Raw genomic sequence first — 14,493 nt, 5'->3', positions numbered from 1 at the left:
CATATTTTTGCCTACAGAAGCAAAGCAAGTAACTGCTACTGCTACACCACAGATGCTGGGCCTCATAATCTGTTTTCAAAAACAGATGAAAGAGACATTGAACTTCAGTTTTAGTAGAGGTTTTATGACGCTTACCACTGCATAAGGTCATACGAGCACCAGAAGATTAGAGGTGTTACAAGAGAGTAACAAACATAAAAAAGAAGAAGGGGAGATAAGGACGATAGATGGTTTGATAGGAAAGAAGAAGCAAACCACACCAGAGCACCCGCCAACCACCCACAATGTCCAATTAAGACAACATACCATATCACATGTTTTTCTAAAAGCAGAAGAGCCATTTTGAAAGCAAAAAAAGTAAGCATGACAACAATATGCAGAAATGGAAAAATCTAAAAGGAAGACCAAGGAAATACACAAATAAAAGAAGACTGTGAAGGCTGTTTGGTTACTACTATAACTTTTATTCAACATTATGACCCATTCCATCTCAAAGCACATGCACACACTAAAGTAAGATGAGGAAAGGGGCTTTATCTTTCTTTCTGCTTTAAAGTCACAGCTACAGATCTGTGGATTTTGCTCAAGATTATTTTCTATTCAGTGCAACTACAGCTTTGCACAAACCCAAAAGTAAATAACAGGAGGAAGAAAGTAAAGCCCATTTAACTTAAAAAGTTAGTTGCAAAATCTGCATCAAAAGAGGGAAGGCTTCATTTTGTAGCACCAGAGTGCCCTGGCAGGTGGGTGTATCTAATGTATGTATCGCTACCATCACCTGTATCCGACGGGTTACATGGATTCAGAATCTGTCCATTATACATTGTTGGTGGTGAAGTTCCAGAAACCATGAGTCTCTGCACTTTATGACCATGCTTCACAAGAATAGTGGGGCTATTGAAAGACCTTCTTGTGAGAGCATAGTGCTTTTTATAACTAGCTACAGCATTTTTAGCAGCTGCTTGTACTGGAATAACAGGTACTGTGGCCACTGTGGTCTGGTCAGAAGTGTTTACGTCAGATACAGGAGAATGAATGCGGTTTGCCAATGACTGCTCTACAGGAATCACATTGCCCTGAAAAGATAAAGAGATGAGACAAGGCAAAAAGTATCATTCAACCTCAAACATGTGGATCAGTAAGACAATTCCTATTTACTTTAGTTTTCTTTTATTTTTTAAATATAATGTAGTCCATCAACACAATTTAAATAATTTAGGAGGCAGACTTCTGACTGCCTGTCGCGGCCAACCTGGACCGAGAGTGATAAACATCCCAGCAGAGAGAAAGATACCCAATAAACATCTACTCCTAACTCGAGAATTAACCTGCGTTTCCTGCCTACAACAGTAAAGCACTTCGACTGCTACACTACAGGGCGCATCACCCACTATACACAAAATTTGGCCTGACACCTTCCCATGGCCAGTAAAATACGCTTGGTGTCAGCACCTTCCAGCACTGTGTATATTTAAATCTAATTTATGAACGTTGGAAAATTAAAATATAAATCGAATAAAATGAATGCTGGTTGGCAATAGTATCATTGCCACATGCTAAGTCATACTGTGCAACTTAACTCGTTCAGCAAACAAACCACCATACGACACAGGCATGCATTTGAATAAATTCTTTTTACATTGGTTTAAAAAACAACAACTCTTGCCCATTTATGAGATTGACGCCATCTGATTAGTAGAAGAAAAGTAATTATGATAGGGTCCAATAGCGTATTACATGCACACTTAGTATAGTATGGCAAGTAACTGTTACAGATAGAGATTCAAGGATAATAGATGTAAGTCATTGATCTGAGAGCAATGAATTTAGAAATAATGGTGGTGATAAGTGATGATGCGAGATTGTGTATAAGGAATGTTAGCTTAAGTCCTATGTTCCTCTGCTTCAATACGTCACAAGGGACGTGGGAACTAGTGCTAGGCTGCTAGGTTCCCCGATTATTGAAAGTTAGAAATCGTAGGAATCGATTCCGAACCCAATTACTTACTTTCTAATGATGTGGCTTCTTCCGGTGGTTACCTGGTTGGCTCCGAATATCTTCAGGGTTTAGGATAACCTTGATTTCAGAACACTACGAAGCATTAGCTTATTATTTTCAAAAATAAATTCTTTAATAATAAAAAAAGAGAAGACTAATGATTTAAATAACTGGTAGCCGTTGGGTTACATAAAAGGAGTCAGAACTTTTCTTCCGTAGCATTAATTGTAGGGAATCGGTTCCGGAATCGATTCTTCGCCCAGCTCTAGTGGGAACCCTCTATCTCGTTCCCTACTGGAACCATCTTTACAGTCAATGCAAAGTTCAAAATGGTGGGAAGTCTCTGTTAAGGTGACATTGTTAGTGTCAGCCTATTCTATCGCGCCAAGTAGGAAGACAGTATGTTGGGGTATTTTTAAGCGAGTTGTAGGTAGCAAGTTGACAAACAGATTATGAACTTTAAAAATGCAGCACTGTACTCCCTGATCATTTACCCCGATTATTCTTATAACGTCCTATTAAAGTTGCGGAGATTCTAACACAGAATCCTCGAACCCGAGTCGAGAGGGCACAATTTACACATAATATTGTATCCCCTCGCTTCAGGGGGAGCGACCTCAAACTCCCAAATCAAGTACCCTGTGTCTGAATCCCCAAGGTCTTGTCCAATATTGGTATGATTCCAATGTAAACATTTGGAAGCAATTCCGACATTTAACAAGTCGATATTGTGCAGATGTGTTTTTGAGGGATAGAAATTACTTAAGTGAAAGGGGGGAGAGGGAGAGAAAGAGAAAGGAGGGGGATGGCAAGAGAGGAGAGGCTTAGTGGCAAACAATGAACATGCAGGGGATGATATAAAGATATAAGGCTGGAGAAGGTAAAAAGATAGACAGCCATACCGAAACAGAGAGAGATAGAGGAAGGACAGAGAGAAATAAAAATTAATTTTTGTTACTTTGGGATTTTTAATTTTTATTCCCCCGTCAACATAGTTTTTAGATAACCTACGAGGCACCTTAGCAGAGACCAAGCCCACCATTTCGGAACTTCACAGTGACCGTAAAGATGGTTCCAGTAGGGAACGAGATAGAGGGTGCCCACGTCCCTTATGACTCATTGGAGAAGAGGAAGATGGGACTAACGCTAACATTACAGGGAATGGGATAGAGGGTGTCCACGTCCCTCATGACTCATTGGAGCAGAGGAAGATAGGACTAACATTAACATTACTTAAACGTAATCCCTCATCATCACTCATCACTATATCTAAAATCATCACCATTCCCAGACCAATCTCTATGAGCTATTACAATTACTTATTATATTAAGTATGCACGTAATACACTACTGGACACTATCATATGCACATTTTCTACTAATCAGATGGTGTTAATCTCGTATAAATGGGCAAGGGTGAAAAAAGTTGGAGAAAAAAAAGAGATAATCTACACGTTAGGATTTTAACCTGCCTGGGAGGGACACAATATCCCAGCAGAAAAACTGCAGTACTAGAGTACAGCTGGGTAACTTTGCCAGTCAGGGAAATTCACATCCCTTTTCTACTTTATCATGGAATAACCCGTTTTACCGAGTTTAACCCATCTAAAGGTTATCAGGATTATTGTTGCAATGCCGTGACTGTCCCCAAGAGGTTGTTCGTTCTACAGATCCAACCAATTAAATATGGAGAAAACAAGTAAACATATCTATAATAAATATTCCAGGGAAGATTTACAGAGGGCTGTCAAGGGGCAGAGTTGCTCCAGCGTTGCGAAAAGTTTCGGCATGCCTAGGAAAACACAGGCTGACCAAATCTAAGGAGGGCGGGTAGAAACAAAATATGTCAGAGGAAATTTAAGGCAACTGTTATTAGTGCTTCAAAAGCTAGCTTTCCTTTGACCAAAAATCAGTTTCTGTCACAAACAGGGATGGCTGTGAAAAGGTTGGGGTTAAAAACTCAGTTTGAGGATAGGATCTCAAGAAGGATTATTGGTCCAAGATCCGGAACAGATGTCCTGACCTTGTAATCAGAACCCTCTAATAGACTGGCTTTGATTACTCGACCCATCATCAATGGGAATTTTTCTGAATTAGAAAGCATTTTGAAATGCCTGCAGCTCTTGAAAAATCCTGGACAGATCTGGAATTGTGACTAAACTGGCCTTCAGTTCTCACCTGACCCATCCAGGGTGATGGCACAAAAATGCGTCCTGCAACGTCGTCGCGAGGTGTAGTCCATCCAAGAAGAGTGAATTAACTAATGCAGCTGGACAAGCCATGCTTCCCCTTTGCATAGTCAAGGGAAAAGTTAAGATCAGTGCTGTCATTCACCACCCAAGATAGACCTGAAAGGAGTGCGTGGATGTAGCAACCGAACACATGGATGGACGATGACATAGGAGTCCAGTAGTTCTCAAGTGTTCTTGCAACACTGTGGAGAAGCAAGACTGGCCGCTCATTCTAGACTCTCACCATAGCCACGAGGTGCAGGAGATGATGGAGCTGGCACAGAAGAAAAACATTCACATCCTTTCCCACCGAACAAGAATTGCATTTTGGAATTGGGTCTTCGCACCTTCAGACACTGAGGGAGGTTGCTCAGACAGAAACTCGTGGGAACTGGAGAGAGTAGCGCCAGCGCTGACGCAGTGGAAGTTTCATTGACATAACATGACAGCATGGAGCAGCCGGTAGTTGTTCTCGACCTGCTGAACCTGATAGACCCACCATGTGAAGCAACAGCACTTCCCTCACAAACAGAAGATCCAGCACCTTGAGCTCCCTGGATAGTACATCATGCACCATGGGAGACATTCTCGAGCAATAACATCCCAGACTGCCCACAAGCAAGGAAGAAGAAAGAAAAAAAAGACGCTGCAAATCAGGACAGAAGGCAACAATTATTTGAGAAGACAGCATTGCTGCGAGCACTGTCCACTTTTTAACAATAAAATAAGAGGTTTTAGATGCAACTGGTCATTCAGAAACAGCTTCAAACAACACATCCAAATGAAACGGACATAGAAGACTGTCCCACTTAACAAAATTAAGGGATTTCTGTATGACCTCAATACATACCGGAACGTTGATTAAGCAGTGTGTAGCAAACTTGTAGAGTATGGGTGAATTCCTTACGTAACTTTGGCAAAGACGTTATGATCATATACATACCTCGACTGTAGTTCCTTCTACAAAAGTAGCATCAGCAAGCTCAGCACCCTGATATGTTTGCGGGGTTTGGTACACAACATCGGCAGCTGTTGGCATGGTAGCCCAAATATACCCTGGGTTTGGTTGGACCGGCTGTAATGAACTCTGCAAAGACTTTTTTAAAAAAGAAGGGCAACAATTAATGGGGCCCCAAGCTTGTAATTTATTTTAAATACATATTAGTTTGGCAAGTTTTTAAGTATTAGAAAGGTTTTACGGCGCAAGTGCATAAGGTCATACCAGTGCCAAGGGGTGGATGTCAACAGAGAAGTCCAAACAGGGAATCAGGCTTACTCTGCTCACCTCTCTAACCGTAACAGCACAAAGTCTGCTTGGACTATCAAGACACCCCAGAAATAGCAGTTCACAAGAGAGTGACAAACATACAAAAGAAGTAGAGGAAAAATGACAAAAGCAAGGATGAGGAAAGAAAAAGCAGCAGTTCCCCCTATGTTCCGGCACAGTATGAGCATGACATTGATAAATCAGGCCATTTACAATTCTGCTGTGCATAAAAACATGTTAATATCCCCCCTTTGGGAATGGCCTAAAGACAATTTCAGTCAGTAGCACTGACAGTTGTAGAAAACAGCAAGTCCATAAACTCCCCAAAGAAGAGAATGAGGGAGGAAGAGAGGAAACAAAGTCCCCCATTTCAGGTAAATTCAGGGGCAATTTCAGTTATTTTGGCCAAAAATCAGATAGTACAAAGACAAAGAAGGAAAAAAAATAAATAAAAAGGAGTAGAGATAAAGACTGTAGTTCTTTGATAGAAAAGAAGGAGCAAACCCCACCAGCCATCCACTTATATTTTTATATTTAAACTTGAGCCCACACATCTGTGTGTGTGTGTGTGTGTGTGTGTGGTGACACACACAATGTGAGGCATCATGGTGAAATCAGGCACTCCTCATCAAAATAATGAAATCGGGAAAACATTTTCCCTCCATTTTGACAATTTTTATCAAATTTTTGTTTTTGGGTCCAACACCTTTCCTGTACATAAAAATATTTCCATATATGAATTTTACAGAAATTTTTTTTTAATAAAGGCACAAAATATGTAATTTTATCATTTTCAAGGACTTTCAGCTATTGAAATCATCAAACTTTGGCAGCCATTTTCTTGCTTATTTTACCACTGAAACGAAGCTACCCAATCTCCTTCAATTGCAAATATCTCGACTTCTTTTTAAGATTTCTATGTGGAATTTTTGCAGAGACAAATGAATAAGCTTTCAGATGATAGCAACAGCTCCAAAGATTAAAAAATTGACGAGCACCCGATTCCACCGCGTCATGACAATAAATGAAGGTGGACATAGCTCACATTTTAATCAAAGTATTTGTATTACTCAGTGTTCAATGTTTTGATTCAGTTCCCCCTTCATCATTCCTCTCTACAGAATTTTTTCCTGAATAACCACAATTTCCTAGAAATGTAGTCGTGATTTTTAAAAATGTATGATCAGATTTTCAAACAGTGAAATGCATTTTGTTGGGGGGGGGGGTTGCGGTTCTTTTGCTTTGGTAAGTGTGTTACGGCAGTTGCAACTGCATACGGTCATAAGAGCATACGGTACCAGACCTGCCACTTTATGAAATCTAAAAATCAGGACGTTAGAGTTAAAAAATCAGGATCTGGTGAAAAAAATCGGGATCAACGGCAAATCAGTCATAAGGGGTACTGGGGAAGGGGGATCCTGGTTCCCTTTTATGAGGAAAGTATGCAAGAGAAAACTTTTGCAGGAATAAGTTCACGTTTGGGCCACTAAATAGAGGGAAAACTGAAAGACAGCATTACTGGAGTCAAGAGTGGGAGAGCGCAGGTTGCAGTAAAGCTGAAACTCTCGTCTTGAAAATAGCTGACACATAACTCAAATCATCCACGCAAAAAGCCCGTGTTTTCATACAGTAACAACGTTTGACTTCCATCGCAAATACTCCCCCCCCCCCCGAAAAAAAAGATCACGCCAAGGTTGTTTTATTTATTTCTTTTTTCTTATTCCTTTATCCTCAATTAGTAGGTTCTACTTATATCACGGTAAGAACTTTAAGCCCAAGTGTCAAAACAATACCCCCCACCCACTCCCCCCAGTCATCCTGGTTAAGTCTCGAAAAACACCCCGACCAATGCGACCGATGTGAATGAACTTTGCTGACCCCAACACATGCGCTACTCACACGTACGAGGTCATGTCACCTGTTGCAAATAAGCGTTTGAAAGTTCCACTGACGGGTTATTCTTAGGCCCACGACATAATTGTTACAGTAATCAGGACAGTCGGAGAATTCTGGGTTATAAAAGCGAAAGTACATCTTGAGCGTATCCATGTCGGAATTCAAAATCGATACTACGTCGGTTTTAGTTGAAATAACGTGCATGAGTCATCTACTAGATTCTAGATTTGGCACAGATGCTTTAGAAAGTAGCGTTCCAAGTTCCTGCCGATAAAAAGTTCAATCACTGCTTCCAAGCAGAAGAGATTGCACAACTTTTTATATTTTTTCTAAGAATCTGGCGCAACGACAAAAAATCCGGATACTGGCGATCGAAATTTGGGAAAATCGGGATGCTTGAGATTTGGGGCAAAAAATCAGGATATCCCGATTTAATCGGGATGAGTGGCAGGTCTGCAGTACACATTTTCAATTTGAATTAAATTTTGAATTGTGCACGATAGGCAGCTGAAGCCTACTCTGATCAATTTTAGAACCATCAAAGGATTTTTAACGTGCTCAACTTGCACAAGCGACCTCCTAGATTTTCCACAGATAAGGGGTGTGGCTGAATGACAGCAAGAAGGAGCAAAGGAGTAGCAGTACAAGGGCTGCAAAAAAAGTCAGGAGCCCAGAGGTGGGGGCAGAAAGTGAAGATGAAAACAGACAGAACATAAGAGAGAGTAGGAAAAGGTGAAAGGAAGAAAATTTTTCCCACTGCTGTCAGGTTTCGAACCCCCGGACCGATTGAATGAGAGATGAACACCGTAACCTCTAGCCCACGAGAGCCCCCAAAATGAATTTCAGTTGTGGAATATTGACTACGTATTCCGTAGAGCAATTCCCAAAGTATAACCCTACTTAAATTTACCTGCTGATAAGGGTACTGAGGTGTCATGTACACTTGATTCTGTGGGATCATTACTGCTGCTGTTGCATAGGACTGCTGTGAAATAAAAAATGTTTAAAGGAACATCAGTTCACAATGAATACCCTCAAACTTTCTAAATTTACTGAAGGGTTGAATGGTTTAATAGTTCCACTTAATCTGAGACTTGCTAACATACTTGAGAAAGAAACATTCACACCATGATCACGTCTGTATAAAGAGAACATCTACTAGCAATGTCAATCAAATCCATTCCCACGAACCCAATTTAGTTGGCTGTTAGCAAGTCTTTTTTTTTTTTAACTACAGGAATCTGGGTCACTCATTTTCTTAGACTAGTAGAGTGGTAGTTTTTAAACAACAATGCGACAACCATCAGAAAACTGGACAATACAGATTTGAGGATGGAGAACTTTCTACACAAAAAGTTGAACCTGCTTTAACGTCCACCTATACTAAAAACAGGGTTGGGTTGATGTAAATCAGTTGATTTTTTAAAATTTAAATCAACTTGATTTTTTTGATAAAAATCAGTGATTTAAATCACTTTTTTTTTAAATTATTTTTTATTCAGTTTTTACATATTTCAACATTCAGAATTCCCTTCCTTGGTTTCATAAAACAGATATAAGGTTAAGTAGACTAATAATAATCATGTTTAAAAGTCTGCTTTCCCACCTTTCACTGTAAAATTATACAGTATTCAATTTACTTTTTTTCCATAATTGAAATCAGAGCTGGGTTGATTTAAATCAGTTGATTTTTTAAATATTTCAATCAACTTGATTTTTTTAACAAATGTATTCAGTTTTTACATATTTGAACATTGAAAATTCCTTTCCTTGGTTTTATTAAACATATAAGGTTTAGTAGACTAATATAATCATGCTTAAAAGTCTGCTTTCCCCCTTGTCACTGTAAAATAATACAGTATTCAATTGACTTTTTTTCATAATTGAAATCAGGGTTGGGTTGATTTAAATCAAGTCTATTTAAATCAGTTGATTTTTTAAATTTTTTAATCAACTTGATTTTAAAAATAAAACTCAGTGATTTAAATCACTTTAAAAAAATGTATTCTGTTTTTACATCTTTAAATATTCAGAATTCCTTTCCTTGGTTTTATAAAACAGTATATAAGGTTTAGTAGACTAATAAAATCATGCTTAAAAGTCTGCTTTCCCCCCTGTCACTGTAAAATAATACAGCATTCAATTTACTTTTTTTTCATTATTGAAATTAACATTTTCTTTTTCTTTTTAGACAAACACAAGCGCATGCACACACACACACACTGTAATAAAATGCAAGTTTATCTATGAATAATTACCCCCCCACCCCCTTCCTTTTAGACTGACATTTTCTTCATTTTTTGTCTGTAGCCATAATTCATATATATATACTATTATATAGCAGATTAAGGCTTTCTTTTGAGGTTGCTTAATTTAATCATTAGTTAAAATAAAGACAATGCATTTTGCACTAAAAGAACATACTTTTAGCAACCAAAAATCCCAAACTGTGTCGACATTTTTTTTTTAAATCAAAAAAAATCACGAACCCTGACTAACAACCACTTTACACTCCCCTGTTGTGCTTTTAACCCCTTTGATCTAGCCAGATCTAGACGTATTTTGGACCCTGGATCTTCAGTTGAGCAGCGCTCCTCATTCCCTATACCCGTCTTGCTCATTATTTTTTAAAAACTAGCAAATCTTAGTCAAAAAGTGAAATTTTGGCATTTATGTTATCGCCAGAGCATGTGATCATCCGCAAGACTAAACCCATATTTATTGATCACTTGTCAACTTAGCAGTAAACTAATACTAAGAAATTTGGTTTTGGTACTAATATGAGCATTTTTAAATTCCCAAACAAAAATCAACGTAGTGCTTGTGAAAAAATCAAGTTGGAGGACTATGGCCAGATGATTAGTGTTGACAATGGCCCTTGGACAATTTCCAAGGCTGCCGGATTGGGACTACATTAAAATTGTTTTTCTTCTTGGGGGGGGGGGGGGGGGGGTGTCGTCCAGAATTGGGATACTATGTAAGCTTCATCAACAGCATTAGGAGCTGATCACTTTGAATAACAGGAGATTTGTGTTATCTTGGACAGGTTCTTGGAGCAGTTGGTCGATAAAATATACCTGTTGGACGGGTAGCTTTTAGGTCTCTATAAACACATAACACAAAATTGGGAAATACAAGTGGCCATTAGTACAGGTAGTTACAAGAGCAGGTTTGATTATTCTTTACATATAGCTTCCTGAGAGTATACAACTACTAAATTCAAACTGCATTAAGATCAGTCATTACAACAGAATGCTGTGGTAAGTCCCACTTGTTAGTTTTAGCGAGTTTTACGGCACTTGAAGCACAATAAGGTCATATAAGTGCCAAAGATTAGAGGTGTTTCAAGAGAATAACAAATACAAAAAAAGAGGAGGATAAGGACGAAAGATGTTTGATACAAAAGAAGCAAAAGTATTAGCAGCCCCTAAAATCAGTTGCACTTTAGTATTTAGTTTTAGTACAGGGTTTTACGGCGCTCGCAACAGCATAAGGTCGTATGAGCGCCAAGGGGTGGGTGTCAACAGAGAAGTCTTTACAGGGAATCAGACTTATTCTGCTCACCTCTCTAGCTTCAACAGCACAAGGTCTGCTTCGACTTTCAAGGCACCCCCGAAATAGCAGGTCACAAGAGAGTGACAAAGATACAAAAGAAGTAGAGGAAAATGACAATAGTAAGGATTAGGAAAAAAAAAAAAGCAGCAGTTCCCTGTTGTAGATCAGGCAGTTATGAGCTTGACATGAATCAGCCCATTTACAATTCTACTGTGCTTGAACGAGAAATGTCCCCCCTTTGGGAATGGCCTAAAGACACTACAGTCAGTGACACTGCCCCGGGGGGGATCAGTTGCACTATGGGCTCAAGGTAGGCTCAATCAGATCATAGAAAGCAAAAATAACCTATGTTTCACTGAGAAGCACTTGAAGACAATAGAAACAGCAGGCAGAGGCGCAGTACATAGCATGTGGATTTAAAAAAGACCAACTTTGTATCAGCTTCTGTGATTTAGCTGGACAACACACATGGAAAAAGGAGAATTTGTAACAATGGACAAAATGACCGTACCAAGGGACAAGATGAGTCGCACAAAATGCCTACCTGGGGCTGAGTCATTGGGTAGTTGCCATCTGGGGTTTGAAAAATAGCCATGCCATTCTGATATGTGTAAGGAACACCATTTGTGAATAAGACAGAACCTGGAGGTATACTTGCATCTGAAATTTTAAGATGTGACCACTAGTTAGCATTCAATACCACCAAGACAAGTAACACAAACCATGGGTGAAAAATACAAGAATGTTGCTTGTTCCGTTTGTCAAATCAATTAAATGTTACGCATACATTGTGTTGTAAAGTCGAAAAAACAAACCCTAAATAAGGTCCCTGAAAAGTTTAAAAAACAATTTTTTTTAAACATTCAAGGAGTAGAGCTGCTTCCAAAGGAAGGTCTTTCGGGTGTGATGGTTTACCTTACAAGTCTAATAATTCTAAATTAATGTAAAAAATGACCAAAAGAATGCCTGCCACAAGTAAACTACACTGTGACCCTTCAGCAAGCCTAACATAAATTTATTTTTCATTTACCATTTCCCCCATGGTCAACTGCTTTCAACTGCCCTCAAAGCCCCAAATATAAAGTTAGCCTGCTACATTCGGAAGTTGCCTTTAAGTATTGATGAAATCAGATTGCCCTCTGCCTGCAAATGTAGTGCCTCCCAACTTATTTTTTTAAGAGACGGTGCCTATGAGAGGATCAGTTCTGTCCAGTTTATGGCGGCTTCAATGCACCTGCATGCACACTGTATTATGCCTAGTTTGCTTTTTTTTTTTAAGTCATTGATATTTTAGTCTTTTCCACTGGCAACACATTCTCGTCCAATAATCTGTAAATCATCAGTGCATTTTGATATCTGCGTATGGAACATTCAGACTTTCAAGAAAATGTGGGGGGAAAAATTAGTCTGGTACGCTTCTTGATTTTTACATTTTATAGCCTATTTATACAAATAAAAAGGTGAGAGCTGATTTTTAAGATATTTTGTTCCATACATGGATAGCGAACTGCAATGACGATGTATATTAATATAATTATTACCCCAGAGCTAAAACAATTAAGTTTCAAGAGGTGTCACTCAAATCAAAACAGATTTTATCAGCAGCCATACAACTTACACAATACGTTTGCAGAACACTTGACGGCTGATTATTGAGATGTATGAGATACAACTACAGCCCAGTCAAAGGATTAATCTTTTTTAATCCTAAAAATGAAGTGTCACAGTCAACTTTCAACACAGCACTTACCATATGGTCGAGGGAGACCCTGTGAGGAAAATAGAAACAAACATATATTTTAAAAATCATCCCTACAATATGCTTGAAAATATTCCCCCTCATACAAGGAAGGAAAGTGCACCCAATTAATCACACGTGTTCTTCAATTAATTCTACCACTTAGGAATTTACCTATCGTAACTATAGAAGCCTCAACATGTCCAAAAGCAAATCCATATTTTGCAAATGAAGCCTTTAATGTAGCAGGTAACTTCTCTTTATATTAACTTCAATCACATAGCCTGCAGTGTGGCCTCACCATTTAACATTATCGGTCACTGTAACCTATTCCTTTCACAGAGCCTCATCGAAAACAGTAAGAAGTGAATGTGATCTGTAGATGAAGCATGTTCATCAAGTTTGTGCTTCCAATTTCACTTTCCTTAAAAAACACACTGTCCGAGCTAAGTAGCAAGGTGTGATCAACAAGCAGCTCAACACAAAGTACTTACCTGTTTCCTTACTGCAGGGCCTATATTCAATTTCCGGTCTTTGAATATGAGGTTGTCAGACTGCAAATATATTTTTTTAAAATTATTTTTCATCAGAAGAAATGATAGAGAATTATAACAAAAAGTCATACCTACCCCAACACTGTCCTCAGCTTAGTTTATCTTTTATACACATAAATACACTGTTCATCAAGTTATAAAAGTACTAATATTTGTGCCTTCGATTACACAGCTCACTTATTAAGAAAAAAAGGTGCTGGTGTCAACCAATTGATTTGCTTTTCAGTTCACACAAAGACGGAAAACAGGGTCGGTCATTATTCCCTCCCCCCATCCCAGTAAAAAAGAGGGGCAAAGATATAAATAACTCAAAGGCAAAGAGTCTTTTGTAGAAAACAATGCACATGTAATATAGTAGTCTGCACCAAAGAATAAAAAGCATAAGAACCTGGTCCACCCAAGAGCCCGTTTAATACTGGGTGCTAATTGGTCGGGTCGGGTCGGTTTACTACCCAGATTGCGGACGCAAAGCGGCTTTGCCTACACAAACTGATCGCCTCACTAGTCGCCTAAAAAACAAACGCGTTTGTTTTCAGGTGACTGGTTGGGCAATCGACACGACTCGACCCCGTCCACAATGGGCACCCAGTATAAACCATGTAGTGGAATTTTAGCTCTATAACTCCCAAGCCTCGGTTAAAGTTCTAAAAATAAACATCCACCACAGAGACAGTTTGAGCTAAGGACAATCAACTTTTTTGAGCATCCTGTTTTACCAAACTTTCAAGCATTAAGACCATTTTCAAGTTCGGACCAGTACATTATCTCGTGGCAAAGTTCAAAGCGCTAAGGAGGAAAGGAGTGGGACTCTCGCACCCTTGTTCCACTTGTTTAAGGTAGGACTGGGGTTCAGGTACAGGGAGCTGGGGTGACATGGATGAGAAGACAATGAAATCACGCTTACGTTAATGTCTTTCCCACAGGAGTTAGTTTTGATAAGTCATATTTCCTCATTGAATAAACAAGAAAAACTAACCAGTTGGAACCAAATGACACATGAAATATATGTGAAAATCTGTCTTTTTCTTCTCCCCACCACTGGGTTCTTGGACGGAAACAACTTTAATACTAACTATATCATGAGCAATTCAAGAGTAAAGTAAAAATAACCTTCTGAAAGCAAAAAGGCAACAAAAATTCAGTTGCGCTTAAAACTACATTTCTAAGGCACATCAATAGCTTTAAAAAAAAAAACCCAACTCATAATAGAACAAAGTACAGTGACATGTTCACAGCGATATAGATATAGATAT

At 38.8% G+C, this 14,493-nt stretch overlaps 1 protein-coding gene across 1 annotated transcript in view; it reads right to left on the bottom strand.

Moving 5' to 3' along the window:
* Positions 1-443: 443 nt before the first annotated feature.
* LOC101845482 (protein boule-like) overlaps positions 444-14,493 on the bottom strand; it is a gene marked incomplete at its 5' end in the record, with an annotated part of 15,680 nt that continues 1,630 nt past the window's right edge. Inside the window, 6 exon segments of the mRNA XM_005103079.2 lie at positions 444-1,076; positions 5,174-5,326; positions 8,304-8,378; positions 11,493-11,608; positions 12,699-12,717; positions 13,181-13,240. Coding sequence (XP_005103136.2) covers positions 714-1,076; positions 5,174-5,326; positions 8,304-8,378; positions 11,493-11,608; positions 12,699-12,717; positions 13,181-13,240 — 786 coding nt within the window.

This window comes from Aplysia californica, unplaced genomic scaffold, assembly GCF_000002075.1.
Source record: "Aplysia californica isolate F4 #8 unplaced genomic scaffold, AplCal3.0 scaffold00358, whole genome shotgun sequence".
NCBI classification, from domain to species: domain Eukaryota; kingdom Metazoa; phylum Mollusca; class Gastropoda; order Aplysiida; family Aplysiidae; genus Aplysia; species Aplysia californica.
Note: the sequence above shows the minus strand (reverse complement) of the source record. Positions and strands in the feature narration are given on the sequence as shown.